This window comes from Miniopterus natalensis, chromosome 8 (genome assembly GCF_054644295.1).
Source record: "Miniopterus natalensis isolate mMinNat1 chromosome 8, mMinNat1.hap1, whole genome shotgun sequence".
Taxonomy (NCBI): Eukaryota; Metazoa; Chordata; class Mammalia; order Chiroptera; family Miniopteridae; genus Miniopterus; species Miniopterus natalensis.
In genome coordinates this window covers 42,743,423-42,771,159 of record NC_142088.1, presented here as the reverse complement: position 1 = coordinate 42,771,159, position 27,737 = coordinate 42,743,423, and the positions used below count along the sequence as shown (strand labels likewise).

The 27,737-nt window shown below is 40.9% G+C and overlaps 1 protein-coding gene across 2 annotated transcripts; it reads left to right on the top strand.

Moving 5' to 3' along the window:
• Positions 1-8,646: 8,646 nt before the first annotated feature.
• On the top strand, positions 8,647-23,188 carry KLHL23 (kelch like family member 23). Of its 2 annotated transcripts, none has more exons than XM_087819796.1 (4): positions 8,647-8,741; positions 9,628-10,842; positions 15,137-15,289; positions 21,232-23,188. In XM_087819796.1, exons 2-4 carry the CDS (start codon positions 9,630-9,632, stop codon positions 21,540-21,542), a joined length of 1,677 nt encoding a protein of 558 aa, XP_087675922.1. In that variant the 5' UTR covers positions 8,647-8,741; positions 9,628-9,629; the 3' UTR covers positions 21,543-23,188. The 2 variants fall into 2 exon arrangements, with proteins under 2 accessions (XP_087675922.1, XP_016057455.1); XM_016201969.2 differs by lacking the exon at positions 8,647-8,741 and adding an exon at positions 9,128-9,234.
• Positions 23,189-27,737: the final 4,549 nt, after the last annotated feature.

Here is a 27,737-nt window from a genome sequence, read left to right as displayed (position 1 = left end):
GTGAGGGAGAGATAGAAACATCACTGATGAGACTCATTAATGGGCTGCCTCCTGCACGCCCCTACTGGGGATCAAGCCTGCAACCCAGGCATGTGCCCTGACCGGAAATCGTCCTTGACCTCCTTGTTCATAGATCGATGCTCAACCACTGAGCCATGTGGGCCAGGCTTAATCTTTATTTTTAAATAAACATATCTAAATTGAATATATAGGTTATTATTCATTAGATTAGATTGTATTAGATTTAATGAAACAAACATATCGATACACACTAACTAGGTTTATGAAACTTTAAGATTCTTGTTCTCTAAACTGTTTTCTTTGTAAACAAAAAATCCTTATGCTTCCCCCAAAGATAAGCAAATTGTTTATGGCTATTTTTTACTATACTGAAATGTGAGTTTATAAAATAGATATATTAGAGTTAAATGTGAATTGAAAAAGACATATTAAAGGCATAATAGGATTGGATAGAGAAAGAGGAACCTCCTGTCCTGGTAGGCAGAATTCTAAAATGGTCCACTCCCTGGTGTACATGCCATGGGTAGTCCCCAATAATCCCAGTTCTGTGAACTTAATGTATTTTACTACTGTGATTAGGTTTTGTTTTTGTTTTTGTTTTAAATATATCTTTATTGATTTCAGAGAGAGGAAAGGAGAGGGAGAGGGAGATAGAAACATCAATGATGAGAGAGTCATTGATCGGCTGCGAGCCTGCAACCTGGGCATGTGCCCTGACCTGGAATCGAACCCCGATCGCCTGGATCCTAGGTCGATGCTCAACCGCTGAGCCACGCCCGGCCGGGTTACTGTGATTAGGTTTTACAGCAGGGAGATTATCTGCGTAGACCTGACCTAAGCACGTGAGCCCTTTATTTTTATTTTTTATTTTAAATATGTCTTTATTGATTTTAGAGAGAGGAAGGGAGAGGGAGAGAGAGAGAGAAACATCAATGATGAGAGAGTCATTGATTGGCTGCCTCCTGCACACCCCCTACTGGGAATCGAGCCCAAAACCCAGGCATGTGCCCTGACCAGGAATCAAACTGAGATGGCCTGGATTATAGGTCATGCTCAACCACTGAGCCACGCAACCGGGCATACACATGAGCCATTTAAAAGCAGAGAGTTTTTCTGGCTGGTAGCAGAAGTCATTGATTCACAGCACAGGAAGACTCACCATGCTGGTTTAAAAATGGAGGGAGGCATGTAGTAAGGCATGTGGACAACCTCCAGGAGCCAAGAATAGCCTCTGCTTGACAGCCAGTAAAGAAACAGGGACCTCAATCCTACAATTAACGGCAAGGAAATGAATTCTACCAACAACCATGTGAGCCTGGAAAAGGACCTAGATGAAAAACAGCCCAGGCTTGACTTCAGCCTGGTGAGACCCTGAGGACATACCCCATTTCCACTATGCCTAGATTTCTGACCTACAGAAACTGTGAGATAGTATATTTGTGTTGTTTTAAACTGCTGAATTTGTGGTAATTTGTTATATAGCAATGGAAAATGCATACAATAGGGATAGTCTCTGTGCATCTCTCAAGGGATAGTCTACTTTTCACATGCACATCTTTTTTGTAATTACTTACATGGTTCACAGTTTATACTATACTATAAAGTAATGAATCATTTTTTATTCTTCTGACTAGACACCAAACATCATTATGATGTATGAAGAGATGCTAGTTAAAATGTCTCTGCCTTTCAGAATATTGAGGATGATTTAATTTTCCTGCTAACCTGTTTTCTAATTCTTTATAATATAACTATACTTTTTAAAAAAGAAAAACAAATTTAAAGAAATAAAGCAAACTTCCCAAGAGACAGAGCACGCCTCACAACCATCTGCCAGTGAATGAATGGGACAAGCTGAGCAGCCCAGAGAGGACTGATTACATAATTTGTAAGGCCCAGAGCACAGTGAAAATGTGGATCAAGTGAAGATATAACAATTGTACATATTAAATACTGCTACTCTCAAAGCCACAGATGCAGAATATTTTCCCTATATCAAAATTTCCTTATCACCAAATCCACAGCCTTGTCACCGCACAGCAATCACTATCTGGATGTTTGATAAATATTTTTGATGCCTAACTTAATCATATCCTTCCTGTATTAGATACATATTAGGTTTCTTTTCCTATCCAGGTGTTATATGATTGTGGCACACATCTTTTAGTTTAAATCTGCTTTTGTAGTGCAAGTGTAATCTTTTGTAATGCAAATTATGTCTTTATTCTACTTTTTAAAAATGTTCTCTCTGATATGCCCACATACCTATTTTCTTTTACAACATTTGAGTTTTTTAGCTCCTGGTTTATACTAGCTATGAAGGAGTGTTAGAGAAAATTTTCCTGTATGGTCTCATAAGCTGCTTTGAGACAGCTGATATAGCAAAAGGGCAACTAGATAGGCACCATTCAGGGAAAAGTAGCTCTATTAATAGTGTGAGTGGGACTGGAATTTAGAGCCACTTCACTCTCCCTGTTATCAGATATGCTTTGTTTCAGAAGATGAGAGGAAGAGTCCTTCACCGGCCTAATAACTTCACAGCACATCTTCAGGGAGGCCAGTTGCAGGGAATTGACTAAACTATTTTTACCTAATACTGTGTCATTTTGTGCACTCTGTTGGGTTTCTTTTGTGGGTAGACTGTGATAGTTCTGTTGTGGACAGATGTTTTGACATGCTTTATAAAAGCTTATAAACACATTCTAGGCCAAAAGCTAAATCTATCCTACTTGTTTATGTCATACAGACTGATGTCTGTGTGATGACTGTTCATATGGAAACAAAATACTAACATAGATGCTTTCTTAAACAGAAATTCTTAGAAACTCCCATTTATGGAAGATATTACTTAGTAAAATATTAGTTTGTCTTTTATATTTAATTGATAAGTTTTCAGTTATATAACAAAACTAGTAAAAATATTGACAAAGTACTATTTGCCACATAAGATTTTATAATTAATACAAAATGGACAACTTGTTCATTCACATTTATTATACCATTCTACAGTTATATTCTGGAGTTTCTTATATGTCAAAATCACAACTCTTCACAACCTGGTCAAGAAATATTTTATTATCCTCAGTTCAATATGGAAGTATATTCTTTCAGGGATCTATTAATGACTTAGCCCTCTTCACATTTAAATCCAGAGAAAGATCTTATTGTACAATTTTAAGAGCTAAAAGACTTCATTCAACAAATATTTTTTGGGTACCTACTATGTGCAAAAAAAAATCAAAACAAAACAGAAACCTGTGGAAGAATAAGAAGTATAGATCTGTATCTTACAAAAATGATGCCCTTCCAAGAACTTACAAATTTTTAAAAATATGTCTTTTACTGATTTCAGAGAGGAAGGGAGAGAGAGAGAGAGAGAAACATCAGAGATGAGAGTCATTGTTCGGCTGCCTCCTGCACACCCCCGACTGGGGATTGAGCCCACAATTCCGGCATGTGCCCTGACCAGGAATTGAACCATGATCTCCTGGATCATAGGTTGATGCTCAACGGCCGAGCCACACCGGCTGGGCAGAACTTACAATTTAATTGAAGAGGTAGTGGGAAATGTACATATGTAATTTATAATGGCAAAGTATGCTTCATAAAGCATCTTAGTAATCAGCAAAAACAGAAAGTACTTAGGTCAAGGAAGGACTAGATGACCATATAACACTGTGTTTTGTACTCAAGTTGATTGAGAGATATGAGCTTTTGGAAAGAAGTGGTTTGTGATCCACACCTTAAATGATAGAAAGGATTTGGAGAGATGGGAAGGACTTGACAGAGCTTCCCAGGTAAAGCGAATAACGTAGGAGTAAGTACAGCAGATTCATGAGGTAGCTGGCCTGGTGAAGTAAGTTACGGGTTGAAACTGGGGATAAAGCTTTGTAAGTGAGATTTGGCTAATTTATGGACAGGTTTGAAAGCTAATCAACTGAGTTTGACTTTTTTCTAGGTAGTCCTTAGCAGCAAGTAAAGAGGAGTGGTGTGGCCTGGTTGTCATGGCTCAGGGGTTGAGCATAGACCTAGGATCTAGGAGATCGCGGTTCGATTCCCGGTCAGGGCACATGCCCAGGTTGTGGGCTCAATCCTCAGTCCAGCATGTATGGGAGGCAACCGATCGATGCTTCTCTCTCCCTCTCTGTCTCCCCGCACCTCTCCTCCTCCCTCTCCTTTCCGTTTTCTAGAATCAATGAAAAGCATGTCCCAGGGAGGATTAACGGAAGACGAAGATGTTTGGGGAGGATGAAGGTGGTGAACACTCGGGTGGGGAGACTGACAGGAAAATCTTGCAGTAAAGCCAAGTGAGAAGCGATAAACCCCCAAGGGAATGGAAAGGAAGGGACAGATAAACCAGATGCTTTGAATTTGAAATGAAACAAACACAGAACTTTCAGACCAGATGCTGCAGAAGGGCAGTGTCTGCAGATTAAGTCATTTATGTAGTTTAAAGAAATTGATCACATTTATAAAGAAAGTTCTGAAAGTCTTTTAATCCACTCACGTTTTCATTTATACAATAAATATTTATTGAGCTTCAATAAAAAATTATCTCAGGAACTCGGGATAAAATTAAAACAAAAGTAAACACGCCAGGCCAGTGTGGCTCAGAGGTTGAGCACTGGCCCGTCAACCAGGAGGTCAGGATTCGATTCCCGGTCAGGGCACATGCCTGGGTTTCAGGCTCCATCCCCAGTAGGGGGCAGCCAATTGATGTTTTTCTCTCACTGATGTTCATATCTATCCCTGTCTCTTCCCCTCTCTCTAAAAATCAATAAAAACATATATTTTTTAAAATATGTTTTTATTGATTTCAGAGAGAAGAAGGGAAAGGGAGAGAGAGACAGAAACATCAATGATGTGAGAGAGTCATAGATTGGCTGCCCCTTGCTGGGGATGGAGCCGGAAACCCCGGCATGTGCCCTGACCGGGAATTGAACCTCGATCACCTGGATCCTAGGTTGATGTTCAATCTCTGAGCCACACTGGCCAGGCTAAAAACATATTTAAAAAAAAATCCTTGGGTGAGGATTAACAAAAAAATAGACAACTGATTAAAGAAGAAGTGGTACATATATACAGTGAAATATTGCTTGGCCATTAAAAAAGAATGAAATCTTATAATTTGCAACAACATGAATGTACTTAGAGGGTATGATGCTAAGTGAAGTAAGTCAGACAGAGGAAAACAAATACCATATGATTTCACTTATATGTGGAATCTAAAGAACAAAGTAAACGAACAAAACAGAAACAGATTCATAGATACAGAGAACAAATTGATGGTTGCCAGACGGGAGCTGGGTTGGATGGCTGGGTGAAAAAGGAGAAGAGCTTAAGAAGTACAAATTGGTAGTTACTAGTCACAGGAATGTAGAGTACAGCACAGGGAATATAGTCAATAATATTATAATAACTATGCCTGGTTCCAGGTGGGTACTAGACTTATCAGGGGGATTACATCATAAATTATATAAATGTTTAACCACTATGCTGTACACAAGAAACTAATATAAAATAATACTGAATGTCAACTGTAATTGAAAAAAAAATTGAAACAAAATAAATCTAAAAAATTTTTAAAAAGAATGCTTACTTTCTTATTTTCCAGGAAGCATACCAAAAAGGCTTTTCTAAGACATATCAACTCCTGAGCAGCCACAAATACCTATGCTTGATGTGAACTATACAACTGAGTACAGTGTTCAAACTGCACTCTACTTGAGTGGAATAAGCTGGAATTGTGCTCTGCATGACTTACACAGCTGTATGTTGTGGCCTTATAAATTATACCCACTATTTTTTACTTAATAATAACTTGTTTAATCCAGTCTGTAAATGAAGTGTACAAAGTTTCCCATATATATCTGCCATTTACACACATCAATAATGTCACAATTAGCATATCAAACACTTAATGGCATAGCAATACTGAGTGGAAAGATGTACTGAGGTAAAAACAATAAACAAATAAATATAATTGTTATTTTTAGAAACCAAGAGGCTTTTGAAAAGCAAAGTGTGATGTCAAGTGGCATCTAACTCCATGCCAAGCTTAGTTTCTGCCAAGAGTGGTTTGTTTCATCTTCGTGGTGGCTCTTTATTTCCTTAAGACTTGGATTCACAGATGGCACATTTGTTTTCTTGAACAGTGTTGTTAATTTGTTTAACTTATGAATGCTAATTATATGTTTCTGAGTGCATCAAATGTATTAGCATTAACAATAGTTTCTTTGAGAAAGCATGTGGGAAAGAGGAACTGCTGGCAATACCCTTCAGGACCTGCAAGTTAAAATGGTCTAATGTATACCAATATACACTTTTTTTGTTCCTTTTTAAAAAATTGACATATAAATGACATACACTATGAAGCAATAGTTCCCTACTAGGGAATATTAGGCAATAGAAGCAAAAGTTTTAATTGGTCTTTCCAACAACCTGAAATAACTGCACAAATGAAAATAATAAATTCTGTTATTCAAGAATCATTTATCACATGCAGTTATCATTCTAGAAGCCCCTAATCTGAGTTAGCCAGAGCCTATAATACTTTCTGCACATCAAACTTGTCGTCATAGTCACAAACAGCATCTTGACACTTCAGTGACAAACATGGATAGAATGTCCTATCTTCAGTCACAATTGTGTCCCTGAATGACAACAAAAATAACAACATCACTATTGGTTATGAAAGACAAACTGTCTATACTTACAATTAACTACAAAGTTCATAAGTTTTTAAAGAAATGTTAATAAGATGGTAATTTCCAAATTACAGTTTTAAATATCTGTTCATTACAATAGCTAACATTTATATGCCATGTCCTAAGTGCTTTCACATTTGTAATTTTATCTTCCCAGTAACCTTATGTTAGGCTGAGAAAGTATTGATTTTTATGTGTTTTATAGATCAGAAAACTAAGGATCAGAGAAGGTTAGTAACTTGTTTAAAGCAACATGTTAGATAAATGGCAGAGATGAGCTTTAAGCCTGAAACTAAATCTCATTTACATTTTTTCTCTACTAAACTGTTTACCAGATGTTGGGATTTTCTTTTTCTTTCATTTTTCTTCCATTTTGGATCCAGCATACATTCTTCTAACTGAAGAAGAAGAAAAAAATCACACAATGCCCTTGATTATAATGCAGATTCCTAGGTCTCCATCCCTCAAAGTCTGGGTGGTGGTGGTTGTGGGATGCTGCTTATTTACATAATTCAATTGAGATGGTCTGACACGTGGAATTAAGCTAAAACCCCCTAAATGAGAACAAACAGCTGCTATTTTTTTCAGGTCTTGCTATAGCAAAAGTCAGCCACCTACACTTGCCCTTGGCAGAGGCTCAAAGACAGGCAGGGGAGTGGGAAAGCTGGGAAAGCTTTATGTAAGAGTGGAAAAAAAAAAAAAAAGGAAGGTCTCAGGTCTGTCCTGATTGGAGATTGCGGCCTGGGAAATCTGGAGGCGGACTACTAGAAGCAGGGGGTATTTTATGTCACTGCTTTCGGGAGCCTGTTTGGTTTTCTCGGGTGGTCCTGAGTTGGAAGTAGGGGTAAGAACAGGGGAGTTGGTAGTCTTGAACCTGCCTGTTCTGGTTCAGTTGTTGCAGAGGTTGTGGTTTGGCTTCCTAGATTGCTTATGTCGTTCACTCTGTTGTCACATACAGTCTGGCCATTGTCCAATTGTATATTCTGTCTCAGACCCTCCTCTGAGAAAGACACTGGGTCTCTGGCGATCCTGTCATCCAAGTCCCCTTCCTCCCTTAAGATGGCTAGACTCTAAGCTCCATGCCAGCTGTATCCACCGCTCTATTACCAGTGCCTAGCCCTATCAGGCACTCAATAAAACCCTACAAATAAATGAATGAATGAGAAATGAAAAGATTTGATATTGGTTTTTGTAGGAGCAAGAAAATGAACTTCCTGGTGTAGCACATGGACATCTTCATGTGATCAGAGTGGCTGTCACCACGAAGAAAGACCGGTGACTCCAGCCACTCTGCTCTAAATGCGGTAACCTGAATCCTTGGCCCTGGCTGCTCCCAGTTTATCTCAGAGCTTCCAGGTTAACCCACAGTGTGCACATCAACCCCAGGGGCTCCCTCCTGAGTGTTCGGCTGGGGGCGGGATGGCGTTCCTGGGAAAGCCGAGCTACTTCTGGCATTTTGAAGACAACTTCAATCCCAGACCTAAGTTTTGCAGCATTGTCTCCTTTCCCCCTCCCCCTCCATTAGGGCCAGGCCTGGAGAGGGCTCCCGAAGGGTCAAGGGCAGCCCCCTCCCAGCCCCCACATGTGCTCTTAATTCAGGCTTGAGTTTGTCTAGAGAGAAAATGCTCGGGGGTGTAAGCGCCTGAGACAGCCCAGGAGCGGGAAAGCCAGCGGCCCACGCGCCGAGCTCGGGGGAGCGGTCCCACCTGCCGGGGGGGACCGCCTGGGAGGGGCTGCAGCGCGCGGCCCCCGCCCCGCCCCAGTCCGCGGCGCGGCCCCGCCACCCCGGAGCTCCCGCGAGTGGCCCCGCGCCCAGAGCGCGCGGGGGGCTGTTTGGTTGGAGGCGGGGAGCAGCCGGGACACCAAAATAGGAGCCGTTTGTGGGCTGGAGCTGCACTAGCGGGCAGCCTCCGCCGCGCCTCTTCCAAAGATGGTCAGAGGGTCCGGAGGCGCCTCCGCCCCCGCTCGCCGCTAGCCCCGGGCCAGCACCGCGCCCCGAAGCCGCCGCCGGAGGTAGGTGCCGCGCAGACCCGCCGCCCGAGGCCAGCGGGCGGGGAGCGAGCGCAGCGGAGCGCGGGAGAGCGAGGCCGCGCCGCCCGCAGAGCCCGCCCGCGGCAGGGCGCGGAGACAATGGCCGCGCGGGCGCCCGGCCGGGCTGAGCGCGGGGCCGCTCGCGGCGCCCTCCCCACACCTGTGGGGCGTCCCGGGCCGAGGGACCTGGGCACGCGGCCCGGCGGGCGGCGCGTGGCGCCCGGGAGTCGAGTCCCGGCGCCAGGCCCGGGGCGGGGCGGGGCGTCCGCGGGCGGGAAGCGGGCCGGGCGCGGGCGCGCGGAAACCCCTGCGGCGCCGCGGGGGAGGGGAGGGGGCGCCGCGGCCTCGCCTCTGCCTTAGCTCCGTCCTTCCTCGGAGAGAGGCGCGGGGTCTTCCTTTCCCGAGACTTCGCTCGTCCCATTATATGTCGATCATCCCTCTGTTGGCCTCTGGAAGCGACTTGAAAGCGAAAAAGGTTGAATGGGGATCGAACCGAGGCTCCGCGCGGTTGGCTGGGGCGACCCCTGGGCCACTTGATTTGCCAGCTGTGGGACGCCCCCCCGCCCGCCCGCTCCGGACGGACTGGAGACTGGGTAATTGGGGTCGGAAGTCAGCACTTATTTCTAGAAAGGACTATTGAGAAATGCGGGGGCTTCATTTCAGGCTCCGAGCTACCCTGAATTAAATTGGCCATCATATAAATTATGAAATAGTCCATCCATAGTTTGCATTTAGAATGTTGAACTTAGTCTAGTTTTGGAGTATATTTGATGATAATCGATCATTCTAACGGTTGGAATATTTAATATTGATTATTTGAGGTAATATGAAAATTGAAAACACATTTATTGTTTTATATTTATTGCAGCCATGGCTCTAAAAGGACAAGAAGATTATATTTACCTTTTTAAGGACTCAGCACATCCAGTGGATTTTCTGGATGCATTCAAAACATTTTACTTGGATGGATTATTTACTGATATCACCCTTCAGTCTCCTTCAGGCATAATCTTCCATTGTCACCGAGCTGTTTTAGCTGCTTGCAGCAATTATTTTAAGGCAATGTTCACAGCTGACATGAAGGAAAAATTTAAAAATAAAATAAAAATCTTTGGCATCCACCACGATATTTTGGAAGGTCTTGTAAATTATGCATACACTTCCCAAATTGAAATAACTAAAAGAAATGTTCAAAGCCTGCTTGAAGCAGCAGACCTGCTACAGTTTCTTTCAGTAAAGAAAGCTTGTGAGCAGTTTTTGGTAAGGCACCTGGATATTGATAATTGTATTGGAATGCACTCCTTTGCAGAATTTCACGTGTGTCCTGAACTAGAGAAGGAATCTCAAAGAATTCTGTGTTCAAGGTTTAAGGAAGTTTGGCAACAAGAAGAATTTCTGGAAATCAGCCTTGAAAAGTTTCTTTTTATCTTGTCCAGAAAGAATCTCAGTGTTTGGAAAGAAGAAGCCATCATAGAGCCAGTTATTAAGTGGACTGCTTACGATGTAGAAAATCGAATTGAATGCCTGTATAATCTGTTAAGCTATATCAACATAGATATAGATCCAGTGTACTTAAAAACAGCTTTAGGCCTTCAAAGAAGCTGCCTACTAACCGAAAATAAGATACGGTCACTAATATACAATGCTTTGAATCCCATGCATAAAGAGATTTCCCAGAGGTCCACAGCCACAATGTATATCATTGGAGGCTATTACTGGCATCCTTTATCAGAGGTTCACATATGGGATCCTTTGACAAATGTTTGGATTCAGGGAGCAGAAATACCAGATTATACTAGGGAGAGCTATGGTGTTACATGTTTGGGACCCAACATTTATGTAACTGGGGGTTATAGGACAGATAACATAGAAGCTCTTGACACAGTGTGGATCTATAACAGTGAAAGTGATGAATGGATGGAAGGTATGCCAATGCTCAATGCCAGGTATTACCACTGTGCAGTCACCTTGGGTGGCTGTGTCTATGCTTTAGGCGGTTACAGAAAAGGGGCTCCAGCAGAAGAGGCTGAGTTCTATGATCCATTAAAAGAGAAATGGATTCCCATTGCAAACATGATTAAAGGTAAGTGCGGATTATGCTTATTCTGTATTTTTTTAGGTGTTTAAGGTTAGGCTAACGGTCTTGCTTCTCTTGCAAATAACTTTAAAAAGAGTTTGCCACTTTGGAATGCTATCTAGGAACTGTAGTGGATTATACAAATAGTATTGTGCAGAATGGTCCAAGTAAAACATAGATAGCAGTCAACAACTTGTCTGAGACTTATGTGTTTAGAAAACTCAGGCTAGAAAAGACATCTTATATTAGAAACCAGTATAATTCATTCTTACTCCACAACTGGTTTTGAGCCTAGATCTTGAGCAAGTCTTAAGAACTTACATTTAAATCAAAGGCTAAATAGAGGAAGCTGGGTAGTTTTATTAGCGTGTGCTTATTTATTTATATTGGCTTGCTCTTGAAGTTGAACCCTTTTTTATTCTGCTTTTAAATATACTGCTTTTTCCTCATCATCTGATCTCTTTTCCTCTTTCTTTAAATATGTTTTTATTGATTTTAGAGAGAGAGGAAGGGAGAGAGAGAAACATCAATTGGCTACCTCCCTCATGCATTCTGACCGCGATAGAGCCCGAAACCTGGGCATGTGCTCTGACCAGGAATCTAACCAACAACCTTTTGGTGCACGGGATGATGCTCAACCCACTGAGCCACACTGGCCAGGGTGAGCTTCTGTTTCTTATTTCAATCCCTACCCAAGGATATTTTTTTCCCACTGCTTTTCAGAGGGAATGGAAGGCGGGGGGAGAGAGAGATCTATGTGAGAGAGACACATTGATTGGTTGCCTCCCGATTGTGCCCCGACTGGGGGGCCAATCAAGCCTGCAACCAAGAATCATGCCCTTGGCTGGAATTGAACCCAGAACCCTATAGTTCATGGGCCAGTGCTCTAACCACTGAGCCAAACCAGCTAGGGCAAACTTCTGTCTTTTAAAAGGTCTTTCATTAAAACTTTAAGGCTTAGTCCCTGTAGGGTGTAACAGATTACATTGTTTCAAAAACTAAAGACAAATAGCCTCTGTTTTGTTTTATTTTTAATTGACTTTATTGGGTGACATTGGTTCACAAAACCATACAGGTTTCAAGTATACAACTCAACAAAGCATCATCTGCACACTGAATTGTGCGCTCATCGTCCCAAGCAAAGTCTCTTTCTGCCCCCATTCTCCCCCACTTTGCCCACCTCCATCTACCTCCCACCCCCCTTTTCCTCTGACTATCACCGCACTGTGTCTGTATCTCTGTATCATATATATATATATATGTTTTGGGGTTTTTTAAAATTCCTTCACCTTCTTTCATCTAGCTCCCCCCCCATACTTCCTCCCCTCTGACAGCCGTCAGTCTGTTTCATACATCATGCCTCTGTTTCTGTTTTGTTTGTCAGTTTATTTTGTTCATCAGATTCCACATATAAGTGAGATCATGTGATATTTGTCTTTCTGACTGGCTTATTTCGCTTAGCATATTAATCTCCAGGTTCATCCATGCTGTCGTAAAAGGTAAGATTTTCTTTTTTTACCATCTAGTAGTAGTACACTGTGTAAATATAACACAGCTTTTTTATCCACTCATCTACTGATGGGCCCTTGGGCTGTTTCCAGATCTTGCTTATTGTAAATAATGCTGCTCTGAACTCAGAGGTGCATATATATGTTCTTCAAATTAGTGTTTTGGGTTTCTTTAGATATATTCCCAGAAGTGGGATTGCTGGGTCAAAAGACAGTTCCGTTTTTAATTTTTTGAAGAAACTTCGTACGGTTTTCCACAGTGGCCGCACAGATTTGCATTCCCACCAGCAGTGCAGGAGGGTTCCCTTCTCTCCACACCCTCGCCAGCACTTGTTTGTTGAGCCTCTGCTTTTTTGATTCAGGTCTTGTCTCAGTGTTAAAGAGAGGGGCAGATCCTTACCCTCCCTCATGTGGCCCACAGAGCCAGGCATACTATTGAGTTTTAATATCTGTCTGATAAACTCTGTATTTTCTGCTGTTTGATACTAGATTAGCCTTGCTCTCCTTCCCTCCCACAGGAAAAAAGTTAAACTGGAATCTTAATTACATTTATCTCTTGGTGCTGGGGAGTTGCACAAAAACAATTGGTTGGTTGTTACCACATTTGTGTCATTTTATCCCAAATGTTTCTTCCCAGGCCTTTCTGTTTCTTTTTTAACACTAGTGAGGTTGTGGGAATCTGACCTGGTCTGAGAATCTGACCTGGTATGATCCTTGGATGACAAGCAGGAAGCCTGAGGCAGAATAGTCCTGTGATTAGGCACACTGCTTCTGAAATCAAACTGCCTGAGTCCAAATCCTAGCTTTCCACTCACTTGCTGGTGAGCTTTGGCAAATTACTTAATCTCCCTGTGCTCCAGTTTTGCCATCTGTACAATGGGGGTGGCATTACATAGTTTAGGGTTTTGAGAGCATTAAATGAATTTATGCATGTGAAGCGTTTAGCAGCGTTAGGCATTGTTGTCATGAACGTCATTGTAGGAGAACATGTCAGCTTTGATGGGACAGAATTATTTTTCATATTAAATCATGACCACTCTCCTGCATGCGGAAAGGTGCAGTAGTGGTTGGTAGGGTGGGAGAAGGTGGCTTAAAGCCCACTGCTATTGCTGCTCTGGTTTTTACTCTACCTGAACTTGACCCCCACTTACCGATTCCCAGTCCCCTCTTCCAGGGTGGTTCTGAATGTCCAGTCTGTCTTCTCCTTTACAAAAGAAATAAGGGCATTGCAAATATTTTAGCAGTTATTGTAAACCTGGATACATTTCTGCCTCTGTTTCTTAATGAAAACTTTGGTTTTGTAGTTTACAGTATATTTCTTTGAGGGTGGAAGCCTATTACTTTATTGAAATTTTGTTAAATCATTTGAAGCAATGCTTGCTGAAAATAAAATGCTGCAATGGTGTATCCACCATGAAAGAAAGCCAGATGTGTTCTTGACTCAGCTGTGGGAGAAATGGGAGGCCCTCATATGCTAAAGTCCTTCCCCACCTACTAGCTGAGTCTGAAATTTCAAAGCTTTATGCTTTTAACTTGAAGGTTTGATTCCTGATTATATCTAATCATCCCAGGGAAGAATAACACTTTGTCAGTTATGTACAAAGCTTGGGCTAGTTCTGATTATCAGACTCATGCAGAACTTTTAGTTTCCCTTTCTTATATAGAAAGGATAACATTATTTTCCCCAATTTGTTTTATTTTGTCATCTTGAAGTGAACTAGCATCTTTTCCTGGTAATGAGAACTCAATTTGGGTAGAGTCAAATTTCAAATTCATTTCCTTTTTTGGTTGAGGGAGGTACAGGGAAGAAATAAATAGATGACTGTTTAGGAACTCCTTTTTCCCCCCCTCATTATAACTGCTGTGCTTTTAATAAACTTGCTTTTGTTTTGGAGTAGAAATGAACAAGGAAATTGAACTGCAGCCACCAAGTAACAGTGCTAAGGAAAAGTTGGTTGAAAGACTATACTGACATTTCAACTAAAATGAGCCTGTCATCATTGTTCCTATCATCTTGTTCCCCTGCTGAAACTATTTCTCTTCCTCCTTATTTTTCTGTGGCATCAGCATTTCCCAGTTTTTTGAGCTCAGGACCTGAGAATCCATCTTTTCTTCAGCTCAGCCATCAAGGCCCTTCTGTGTTACCTGTGTCTCTTGCCTCTGTGCACCTTCCTCTCTAGCCAACACCCCTTCTAACTCAGGCCCTCAACACTTTGCACCTGGACCAGTTCTACCCTTCTACCCTTGTAGCCCCTCCTTTCCTTTGTTTAAAAACCTTTAAAATCCTGCTGAATTAAGTCCAGATTTCTTAGTTGGGCATCAGATTCTTTGCCATGTGGCTCAAACTCACCCTGCCACTTTTAATTCCCACAGGACACCACCAGGTGTGCCACCTTCCCTCCAGGGTGGCAGAATTAAAAGAGCTACTTGAATTGGCCAGGAAGCCTTTGCACTTGCCTTGCCCTCACTTAGGGTGGCTTCCTCTCACCTCTGTCTGCCAAAGTCCTAAGTCAAATTTTGCCACCTTCCGCCGTGATTTCCCTAGTCAAAAGCAATGTCTCTTTGCTCTGCACATCCACAGTAGTTCTGTTCCCTGTGTTCTAGCTATTTGTGTAAATGCCTCATCCTCTTTTAAAAGAGTACAAGGAGCCTTTCTTTTTCATTCTTCTATCCCTCATAGCACGTAGCACAGTGCCTTACATCTACTGTCAATAATAACAAAAACAGTACAATATTCATTGCAAGGCAGAATGAAAGGTCAGTCTGAAGATGTGATTTTAATTAACACACAGGTGTGGGAAATGCTACTGCCTGTGTCTTACATGAAGTTATCTACGTCATCGGTGGACACTGTGGCTACCGAGGAAGCTGCACCTATGACAAGGTCCAGAGCTACAATTCAGATATCAACGAATGGAGCCTTATCACCTCCAGTCCACATCCAGGTAACAAAATACTGTCTCAATAGTACATGTTGTGATACAGCTTATCAGTATAAGAGATGGCTGAAAATGGACTGGAAATAGGAAAATGCTAAATTTATAGTAGACTACACATGGGTATAATTAAAAGGCTCAAAATATTCATGTGTCCATGTAATAATAATCGCAGTTCATATTATTTAGATTAGATCATGTCTACAAATACTTTCCCTCATGTCTTTACACAGCATAAATTTTAAGCCTGGGTGATTAAAAGTAGTAGTTCTTTAAAAAAAATGTTTCACTTAGATTTTTTTTTGTTTCCATTTCTTCTGCGCTTTCTTTCATTTACATGAATTATATAAAACACAATTGTTATAGACAGGTGAAAAGCACTAGTCTATCACATAGTTGGGAAGGATACCTATTAATTCAATTCAGCAGGAGGTGGTTTCTTCTTTTAAAAGCATGCTCTTTCTGGGTTTTAATAACTGTTACGCACTCACTCTGACAATGTCCAGAGACTTATGTTGGCCTTACATGTCGTCTACCCACAAGGAATGGCCTGCTTTCTATGGTGTCTTTGAAGAGCTCCATGAAAGCATAAGCTATATCCTGTTACAGTTATGCCTTCTATTTAAGTCTTTTTCATTAGGAAAGATTGATATCATCAAATTTCTATACTACTTTGAATCATTTTCCATATGGTATCAGGCTTCTATGTGGCGTACTGGAGAGCCTAACTGAAATTCACAAGCTGGAACCGCCTGAGAGTAATAGCACAGCTAACCTTGGGCACTTTTCATAGGCCAGGTGTTCACTAAGCACTTTGCATGTAATATTACCTTAAATTTAATTACAGCCCTGTTAGTAGGTATTGTTTGCCCTGTTACATATTTGGAAATGGAAGCTTAGAAAGGATAAGTAACTTTGCCAAGGTCACGCAGTTTGGAAGTGATAGATGAGGATTCAGTTCGGACAATCTAATCACATAAACTGTGCCATCTGCCTGTCCTTACGAGAGCAAACTCTCCTGCTTTTGACCATTGCAGCTACTAATACTCATACATCATCCATGTTATCTCATAGTTCAGGTAGAGCACATCTGAGTCAGGTGCTATATCTCCATATATCATGGGCTTTGCATAAGAAGAGACTTCAGCTGCAGGCCATCCTGGCTCTGAAGACATCATGGAATGGGTAGACTCTGTTTCCTAGTAGCCCATATGTGTTATCCCAGACTCCCACCACATTCCATATAACCAATGAATTTATAATGGAAATAATAATAACAGCTCATACTGAGTAATAGCTAATATTTATTCAATAAGTATGTACCAGGCACTAACTATTCCAGTAGTTTTACATGTGTTAATCTATGTAAACCTCACAGCAATCTTGCGAGCTAGGTACTATTATCATCTCGTTTATTATCTCTATTATCTAAGGCACACAAATAAATTGCCCAAGGTCAGCTAGCTAGTGTTTGTTAGAGGTGAGGTTTAAATCCAGGCAATCTTCTGGGACTACCATGCTCATAACAACAGCACTGTTATCTCATTTGATCCTTGTGGTTACCTTATGAATTAGCTAGTACTTTGATTTAGCTTTACAAAGAAAATCCAATATATAAAAAGTCAGATTAACAAACTAGAGGGTAGTTACTTATATTATAAATAATATATATTTCATAAAGGGGTTATTTTAAAAATGTCCCATAGCATGTTCTAATTACATATAACTTGTTCACTGCTTGAAAGAGAGTCTAAAAGTCAGTGAGACTTAAGCCAAAGTGTGAAAAGCCATGACAAATTGAAAAATCAATTATTAATTGATATAAATATTAAATTACAGTATAAATCAGTGGGAACTTATAATTCCATTTGTAAAGTTTTGATTTACATTGGACTTTTCCCTGAAGTAATGTAAGAAACAAAATTAACAAATTAGCATGTGCCCTGACCAGGAATTGAACTGACAACCTTTCAGTGCACGAGATGATGCCCAACCAACTGAGCCACACTAGCCAGGGCACGTTATCTTTTTTTCTTAATGCCTTTCAGGGCAGTAGTTTTGTGGACTTGAAAAACAGGGGACTATAATTCCATTAAATTCAAGATAATATTTATTGAGACCTTACCTTGGGAAAGACATCATTCTAGTTATTATGTAAGATACAAAGTTAATTAAGGGATAGTCGCTACTGCTATAGGAACTCAGAATCTAGTAGCAAATATACATTCATAATGGGAATATAAGACAATCTTACAAATAAGTGCTATTGAAATTGAGGTATAGAGAGCTTGAGTCTAATTAAGGGAGATCTAGGAGCTTCAGGAGTAGGTTGTTAGGATTTAGGCCTTAATGGCTTCAGTTAAGGAAGGTAGTCTTTGAGGAAGGGTTTTCTGGTAGAAAGTTAGCCAGTGAAGGAAGGCAGAAGGGAAAGTTCCAGATGTATTTTAGTACCTGGCATTAGATGTATATGAATGAGATCTAAGAGGGTAGAATGAGAGACTGGATGGGAAAGTTCAGTGGAGGAGTGTATCATGGAGGGCTTTTAATGTCAGTCAGGAGAATTTTAAAAATGGAGAACTGTCAGAGGTGTCAGAGCTAAGGAATGAGGTATGATCAGTTCTAGTTTTAAGAAGAGAGCTCCTTTTAGAATAGACTGAGAGAAAGACCTCAGTGAGATCTACTACAACTATTGACAATAAACCAGGTGGGAAATGCTGTAAGCTTGAAGTGGTAGGAGTAGAAGATGAGTAGATGTGAGGAATGTTAAAGATTTGACATTGATTGAATTGGTAGTGATTGCTATCTTGACCGATTAGATGCAGGAAATGAGGGAGAGAAAGGAGCTGACAGTCATTCCAGGGTCTCTGACTGGTTGACTGGGCGGATGGGGAGCATGGGAGGGACAGCAATAGGAAGGGAGAAGTGGAGAGATAATGAGCTCAGTTTTATAATTAAATGTGAAAAGGTAGTTGGATAATCCAGAGGAGCTGTCCATAAAGCAGTAGGAATTGTGGGTCTGCAACTCAGGAGGAAGAATGCAGCTAAATATAGCTCTGGGAGTTGTTTACTTGGAGATGGTGGCTGTGGGTGGGGGATGGATGAGATGTCTTGGGAGGGCGGGACCAACAATACAGCTATGGGCAGAACCGAGGGAAACAGCATTAGTTAAGGGACGAGCTGAGGAAGAAGGGTGCATGAAGAACAGAGAAGCAGCTCTAAGTGATAAAGGAGAAAAGCCTGTGGAGGGCTGTGACGTGGGGAGAGAGCTCTCTCCTGGCTCTCCCATTTATTTGCTTGCCTAAGCCTGGGCAACAGCGTAAGCTCTTGGTTCTTACTTTCCAGTAAAATACAGAAGTTACATTAGATAAGCTATATAGGTCTTTTCAGTCAGAAAAATCTTAGGAAAAAATTGAAATCATTTCAGTGAATATTTAATATGTGAAAATATCGTGGTTGTCTCTGAATCCCTGCATGGGTTTGTTCATATCATGCATGTAAAACTGAATACAGACTGCCCTGGGTTTATAGCGCATATTTGTGTGTAAACTCAGAACCGTGGCAGGTGGTACCATTCCGATGCTTGGTTTGAAACTGTTCATTTATTCATTTGTCCAACGGATATTTACTGAGTGCTTCCTACATGCTACGTACAGTGCTAGGAGCTCATAAACAAGATTCAGTGCCTTGGCCTCAGTAACTTCATAGAATGACCAAGAGGAAAAAAGGCAGTTACAGCTGGAGAAGAAGTTGTTTCCATCAACAGTAATAGAGCATTATGTCGTATTTGGATAATGGGAGGAATGGTCAGGAATCACTTTATTTTTGACATTTTTACTGCTTATGGGAGGACTGAGATACCTCTCGTAAGAATCACAAATTGAGCCTGGCCGGGCGTGGCTCAGCAGTTGAGCACCTACCTAGGATCCGGGAGATCGGGGTTCGATTCCCAGTCGGGGCACATGCCCGGGTTGTGGGCTAGGCAGCTGATCAATGATTCTCTCATCATTGATGTTTCTCTCTCTCCCCCCCTTTCCTCTCTCTGAAATCAATAAAGATACGTTTTTTAAAAAAAAAGGAATCACAAATTGAGGATTTTTTTGGTAAACTTTGAATAATTTAAGAAAAGCCTAGTAAGCTCATTGTTGAATCACTTACATCAACTCATAAAATTTTTGCATCATCATGGATTTTTCAAAAATAATGATTTGATGGGATGATTCATATCATTTATATAAACAATGTTTCACAAGTATTTTAAACAACTAAATCCTATAAAAATTCTACATGTATATAACTGGAAAGTAACAAATAGGTTTTTCAGAGGTTGGAGAATTCTTCTTTTCTTGTCAAGAGACTTGAGAACAACCAACGCGGACTCAAAGCAAAAATGCCCATCTTCTTAGACTTCTTTAGCCTTCAAAACCTAGATAGCGAGACCTTGACTGATAAGAATTTGTCTTCTGTTCTTAAAGGGGAAATCACATTTCTGACCTTATACTCTCTCTTCCCAAGGAGGGGCTTATAAAGCTTTTCTCCCACAAAGTCATGGGAGTCATATTTAGGCTCTGAGGGCATAAGGTACAATTTACTCATTGATCCAACAAACGTTTATTGGGTCCTTACAAGGTGCCAGACACTTGCCATTCATTCTCCAGGTGGGAATGGAACAGAGGACAGGACACAGTAGCTGCTCTGTTAAAAGGGGGAGAGAGCCAGTAAACAAAAGACATACCAGATTTTGAAAAGTGCTATGGTGAGAATTAAAATAGGGTAATGTGGTAGAGATACCTAGCTGACCACTTCATGTTAGCTGGTCCCTCTGAGATGACAATAGGATGAGACCTGAATGACAAGATGGTGGCAGCTGTGGAAATACCTGGAAAAAGAAGAGACTTCCAGGCGGAAGGAACAGCTCATTAATGGCAAATTGGCAAATAAAGGAAGCAGTAAATCTTCATTTACTTGCTGTAATATTAGTGCTGCTGACAAATCCTGCTCTTCCTTCAGGTCTGCAGCAAGAAGTATTTATGCGTAATTTTATGGTTGATATTCCTAAAGATGGAACTCACAGGCCAGTAGTGATGTTAGAAATGGGGGTGTGGAAGAAACACTGGGACCAACGTAAAGCAAGGAAGATGCTTGAGGCACGAAATTGGAGTCACTGAGAGAGTCACTCGGAGGGAGAACCTTTCCATGTTTTATACCCTGTGCCTTACTCGTCTCGCCCTGGTCACAGCCCTGGCAAGAAGGGAGAGGAAATGAGGTTGCAAAGTATCTTGGTGCTTTGAAGAGCCAGCAGGTTTGGGTGCAGAGGGGAAGATAAACAATGGGGAAAATTAGAACAGCCTGGGAGGCAGACTCAGCCTCAGGACGCAGCTCTCACACAGTAGCCCTCTGCCTCTGTTCACCTTTCACAGCTTAAGATGATAGGCTGTGGCTCCCCACTAACCCAGTTGTGTGCTTTCCTAACTTCTTGTGTCCTTAACTTGACTAGCAGCGTGAAACTTGACAGGTACGGTAATCCATGTGGCAGCTGTGGCAATAGACGCTACAGATTGTCTGTTGCTAGTTGCAGGGATAGCAGCTAAAACCTGAAGGAACCTACACCAGTAACCTAGAATGTCTTCATGTTAGAGGGACCCTATTGCTACCATCTTTTACACATAGGTGTAGAATAAAAGGAGTCTGTGCTGCAAAATTCCCGGAAGGGTAGTGGTGTGAGAATGAGTTCTTCCCTGGCATCCTGCAAAGGCAGCTGAACCATGGCCTGAGAGAGAATGGCAGGCGACGGGAGTGGAGTTTATGGCTCAGTGTTGTGGTAGTGTGTGCTGGAATCAAAATGTCACGACTGTATGTTTGTATGCTTAATTTTAAGGGATTATTACACCACCACCCTAAGGTATCTCTTTTGTTTGTTATCCTAATACAATTTGCTTTTTTCTTTTTAATAGAATATGGATTGTGTTCAGTTCCGTTTGAAAGTAAGCTCTACCTAGTTGGTGGACAGACTACAATCACGGAGTGCTATGACCCCGACCAAAACGAATGGAGAGAGATCGCTCCCATGATGGAAAGAAGAATGGAGTGTGGTGCCGTCATCATGAACGGATGCATTTATGTCACTGGGGGATATTCCTATTCAAAGGGAACATATCTTCAGAGCATTGAAAAGTATGATCCAGATCTTAATAAGTGGGAAATAGTGGGTAATCTTCCAAGTGCCATGCGGTCCCATGGATGCGTTTGTGTGTATAATGTCTGATTGGATTCGTAGAAATGACCAACTAATCACTGTTTCGGGGTGTAGTAGAAAAAGTGCAGAGTTTGGAGTCCCTTGTTTGTTCCTGTGGCCGGGCACATAATAGGTCAGTCTCATTTCTGACCCCCACTCTACACCCCAACCCAGTGATTAATGATCAAGAGAAATCTTATGTATATTTACAGTTGAGTCAGTGGGGTCAGCATCTATAATCTCTGCTTTTTGAAGGTGGTGTGGAATGTTGGACACTTGGTGAAAGGTGAAATGCCTTTGTAGTGAATTTTTTCTCCTGGTAGCATGAACACTGGGTGTAGGTCAGAATCATTCTTTGGAATGAAATGTCTCTTATGACCCTGTAATGTAATAGACAGTGTGCATTAAGGTTCTGTTTAGCTAGTAAGGAATTTGAAATCGAAGGAGGGAATCTTCTCTACCTCGACAAAAGCAACACTTAAAAAAAATTTTTTTAATCACTTTTAGAATTATTTAGAATGTGGACTTCCTTTAAGTCTAGTTTTTCCCCCCTTTGTTGTGTGTATAATTTATTGTTATTCTTTATTTACTGACTAACAGATATACGAGATACTGTGCAAAAGATAATTACTGTTGAGAGTTTACAAACTAAATTTAAAAGAATGGCAGATCTGAAAAATTGCAGAGAAAATAGTCAAACATTTGCTGATGGTAAGAACTATTTTTAATTTTCAGCTCTGATGTAAATCACTAGATTAGGTATCTTTCCTTTAAGCATGTTAGAAAATCCTCTTTAATCTGAAGTATGGACACGTCTGCATATAAAATTGAATTTTAGAGCCATAAAGCATGTAGAACAGTTGTGATATAGTAGAAAATACCTCGATGAGAAGAAGTTTGCATCCATTTCCCAGCTCTGCCACTAACTAGATTTTGTGACTTGGATTGAGTGACTTAACCTCTCTTCAATTTGAGGTTCCCAGCCCACGCACATTGGCACTTTGGGTCATAGGCGTGCCTAGATACGGATCCCCATAACCCTTGGGGCAGCCAGAGGTGGCCTGGGTGGCTGGAGCTTCTGAGCCAGAAACACCTTTCTCCATTTTCTGTAACTGTCCGTGTGTGCCATAACTTGAGAAAAATTAGGAAGCATTGCTTCAGTTAACTCATCTAAACTTGTAGTAACCTGTTAGACCATCTATCCACACCCTTCATTTCTACTTATAATAGCAAAAAATTGGAAATAATCTACATGTTAAAGAAGAAAGTGGGCTAATAAAAATAGTGGAATGTTATACTGCCATTAAAATAATTATTTGGAAGACTGTATAGAAACATGGACGTGTCTGTAAAATAGTAAGTAAAATAAGCACAATGTAAATAGTATGCACACTATGATTGTGACTTTGTAAAGTCTATGCATGTGGAAGGTAATATGCAAAACTGAAATTCATTGTGCTAGTGTAAGGGGGTTATGGAATGACTTTTAATTTATTTAAATGTCTTTCCTTAATACTACTTTGTATTTTCAATAAAAATAAATCACTATATGTGGTAAAACTGCTTGAATTTGGGCCAGTTGTATTGAAGGACAGTCTGAATTAATGAAACAACTGAATTATAGACTATTTCAGTCTGAATAATTGAATTAAAGATTATTTTATTGCTCTCAAGAACATTTAGCAATTAATGCTGGACCAATATGTTGCCCTGTCCTGCTTAGAGATCTGTTTTATGGAATAGATGAAAACAGTTGCACTCACTTTCCCCACCATTTATTTATTTATTTATTTATTTATTTATTTATTTATTTATTTGAATATTCTTTCCTTTTTAAAAAAAATGTTTTTGTTGATTTTAGAGAGAGAGGAAGGGAGAGGGAGAGAGAAACATCAGTAAGGGAGAAAAACATCAATCGGCTGCCTCCTGCATGCCTCCTACTGGGAATCCAGCCTGCAACCCATGCATGTTCCCCAACTGGGAATCTAACCGGTGACTTCTCAGTGCACTGGATAACACTCAACCAACTGAGCCACACCAGCCAGGGCTCCCTCCCTCCTTTTAGGTTATGCAGGTCCTGTAAAATTCTGACTGAAGTCCAACCTCTGGGAGTTCTTTCCTGACTATTTCAGCCACAGTAAACTCCCATTGTTACATTTAAAGGAGTCATCATTTATATATGCATAGTATGTCTCTTAGCTTGTTTTAAGATCTTGGATTACATCTTATTCTTAGTATTCTCAAGGTCTAGCATTTCATTTGTACTTTTTTTGAAGGATGATGGTATCGATTATTTTTACAGAAAAGCATTCTGAGGTGCTTGAAGGATCTTGAAAATAGTTTGTGATCTGAGGTGTTTAATTTGCAGCTCCTATTTTCTGTAAAATTCTTTTTTGCTATTTATTTGTTGAAGAAGCTGGATCTTTTATCCTGGTTTCTCAAAGTTGGGATTATACTAACTGTTCCTGTTGTGTAGTTTATTTAGCATGTTCCTCTGTCCTCTGTGTGTCCTATAAATTGATAGTCACATCCAGAAGCTTAATCAGATTCAGGTTTGTTTGTTGTTTTGTTGTCAAAACGACTTCATAGGTGGTGTGTGTTGTTCAAAATGAAGCAGATTAATAAGATACTAGAAAAATTCCCTGGCAAGTGGAATTAGGAAATGGAGACAAATGGCTAAACAAAAGGCTGAGCAGCCCGGCTGGGCGTGGCTCAGCCGTTGAGTGTCCACCTAGGATCCAGGCGATCGCCGTTCGATTCCCGGTCAGGGCACATGCCCGGGTTGCGGGCTGCATCCGATCAATGACTCTCTCATCATTGATGTTTCTCTCTCTCTCTCTCTCCCTCTGCTTTCCTCTCTCTGAAATCAATAAAACATATTTAAAAAAAAAGAAAAAAGGCTGAGCAAATGGCCAAACAATTAACAGCCAGCTAAAAGATAACAAGACCCTATCCTCGTGCAGGAAGAATTTCAAGACACGAGTTCAGGTGAAAGTGAGAGTAAGTTTATTAAAGCTTGGGACAACCAAAACAAACAAATAAATAAAGCTTGGGACAATGAGGTAAAGGAAGGGCTTTTGGACACCTGACCCGGCGGTAAGCCTGGATGATCTGCCACTGCAGCTTGCTCCCCTGGGTGCAGGTCTCATCCAGACCCTTAGAGCTCAGGATAGAAGAAGCAAAGTGAGCACCTGAGGAAAGGGGGTGCAGGTGTGCTCAAGGACGAGCACATGCTGGTGTACTTTGTCCTGAGGGTTTTATCTCTTTTCTATAGGTAGAAATTTTAGGGGAGGTCCCAGGGGAGGATACAGAATAGTCGTTAGATTTCTGGGTGTGCCGTTTAGTATACTGATGTATTAAAATGAATGGATAGCCTGGCCAGGCATGGCTCAGCGGTTGAGCATTGACCTAGGATCCAGGAGATCGGGGTTCGATTCCTGGTTAGGGCACATGCCGGGGTTGCGGCCTCGATCCCCAGCCGGGGGCATGCAGGAGGCAGCTGATCAATGATGAGTTTCTATCTCTCTCCCTCGCCTTTCCTCTCTCTGAAATCAATAAAGACATATTTAAGAAATAAATAAATAAAACACATCCATGTGTATAAATATGTTTAAAATAATAATAAAATAAAATGAGTGGATAATGGAGTTTGGGGTCATTCTCTGGTTAGTTTTACCTCTGTCTTGGATTAGTGTGGCTCTAATTTTTTTTGTTTTTGTTATCTATCTCCCTTTCTAAGGCGATTTAAACTACCTGCTATCTTTGGTTAGGGAAGATAGAGTCTTGTGATTTATCAGCTGGCTATTAATTAATTTCTCAGCCGTTCAGCTACTTGGCCAGTCATTTGTTTCAGTTTTCTTATTCCACTTGCCAGGGAAATTTTCTAGTTTCATACTAACCTACCTCACTGGGACTTGGGTTTTTAGTCAGATGGAAGAAAATAATGGTAAGGAATTTTAGCCAGGAACTCTAAACATAAAAAATAGGAAAGTTTTGCCTGGCCAGTGTGGCTAAGCAGTTGAACATCAACCTAGGATCCAGGAGAGCTCCATTTGATTCCCAGTCAGGGCACATGCCTGGGTTGCAGGCTTGATCCCCAGCAGGGGGCGCTCAGGAGGCAGCCGATCAATGATTCTCTCATCATTGATGTTTCTTTCTCAGAAATCAATAAAGACATACTTTTTAAAAAAATAAGAAAGTTTTACAGAATTTTGTTCTCCATAATTTTTGAAGGCCTTTGAAAAAGTCATAGAGCTTTTTTTCTGCTTTTCTGTCCTATTTCTAGCATAAAGGAGGACTCTTCAAGATAACATTCCCCCCTTGTCAACATGTTAGAATGTACAGTGAACACAAAAGACACATAAAACTATTTTCCAGTGGGGTTTTTTGTTGTTGTTAATCCTTATGTGAAGATATTTTTCCCATTGCTTTTCAGAGAGAGAGGGAGGGAGGTACTGAGGGAGGGAGGGAGTGGGGAGAGAGAGAGACATCGATGTGAGAGAAACACATCAGTTGGTTGCCTACCTCACGCACCCGGACCCATTGAGAACCTGCAACCCTTTGGTGCGCAGGCCGGTGCTCTAACCACTGATCACACCAGCCAGGGCTATTTTCCAGTGTTTTTAAGTAAATATAGAAACCCAAAGTTATCTATTTAAAAATGTATATGTTCTCTTTCTTTCCTCTGCTTTTAAAGGAAGTTAAGAGACCTTTGTCTCTCTTAACAAGAAGAAACTTCTCTAAGAAGATGTGGGGTAGGAATTGCACACTGTTCAGAAGCCCCTGTAGTCCAAGTTCACCAAAATCACAGCAAACACCTGGTTTACGAAATGATTGGAAAATTTGAACCAAAATTGTTCCCAATATAAATTATCATTATTCTATTAGCTGCACACAACTTTAGTCTCCAAGTGCATTTTGTGACTTTGTATTCCCTGAGTTTCGCATTTTGCATACATGTAATATTTTGAAAAGTAGTTCTAACTGGGCATCTTTCCATAGTGACATCCGCTGTCTGTGAACCTCTGTGTGTTTATTCTGTAAGTTATAAATAAAGATGTTCTTGGCCATTGCAATAGATGAGCTGAAGCTTTGAAATCCTTTTTCAATGAAGAAGCTTAAAGTTTTATGAGAAAACATCTGCACAAGTATATTTTTAAAAACCATCTGTGGAAGTAGCACAGCTTCCTGTCTCATAAGTCCAGGATCAGAAACTCTCATCAAGCTCCATCCCTTCCTTGTCTGTAAAAACTAAATATTTAGAAGAATTTAAGATGAGGAAAAGGAGAGCCACCCAGGCAATTGTCCAGTGTTGTAGTCTCCTCAGTGTGTAGAGCAGCTTTAGTTCTTGTCTTAGGGGAGAGTTTGCAGCCAGTTCTTTGGAAAGACACCTTGTTGTACTTTTTCCTCAGGGCCTCCTGATGAGCAAATAAATTCCTGCTGACAATAGTAAAATATAGATAATAAGAGACTGTGATCCTGTCACTCTTCTGTTCAAATCTCTGTGATGACACCTACAGGGGTGGGTAAAAGTAGGTTTATAGTTGTGAGTATAGGAAACACAGAGTTTATTCTTTTGAGTTAATAAAGCTATTATAAATCATAACCTGCATATCTTTCCATATGAACTGTAAACCTATTTTTGCGCACTCCTGTATTTCACTCAGAGTTAAGGTCCTTATAATAGTATGTGTGTATGCTATCATAGACTGATGCAAAGATGGGTAGCTATATGCTCAGGTAAAAAGCTCAGAGTCTTGCCCTGGCTGGTGTTGCTCAGTGTTTACAGCGTTGGCTGGTATGGTGCTCCAAGCTGAAAGGGACTTGGATTCTTTCTGTTGCTGCTTTACCATATCTGGTGTTGCCTTCATTTGCTTGGCCCAGTTTTGCTCATGACCACATCCACACCCAGCTAGTAGAAAGAGAGCAAACTTTCTCTTTAAGAATGACCTGGAAGTTGCACACATTACTTACACATCTCATTGGCCAGACATGCTCTTATTTAGCTCTAAGGGTGCTGAAAAAGTATAGTTTTTATTTCTGATTGGCCATGCACTTTATTAAAAATTGGGGGCAATTTTATTATATCAGAAAAGGAGAACCAATATTGGGGAATAAGTAACAGTTTCTTCTGCCATGTGACAAAATTGGTTTAGGTCAGACTGCAGCCTTTCTGGGCAGAATTTACCATTCATCACTTCCTCCTTGAAACATTCTCCCCCTCTT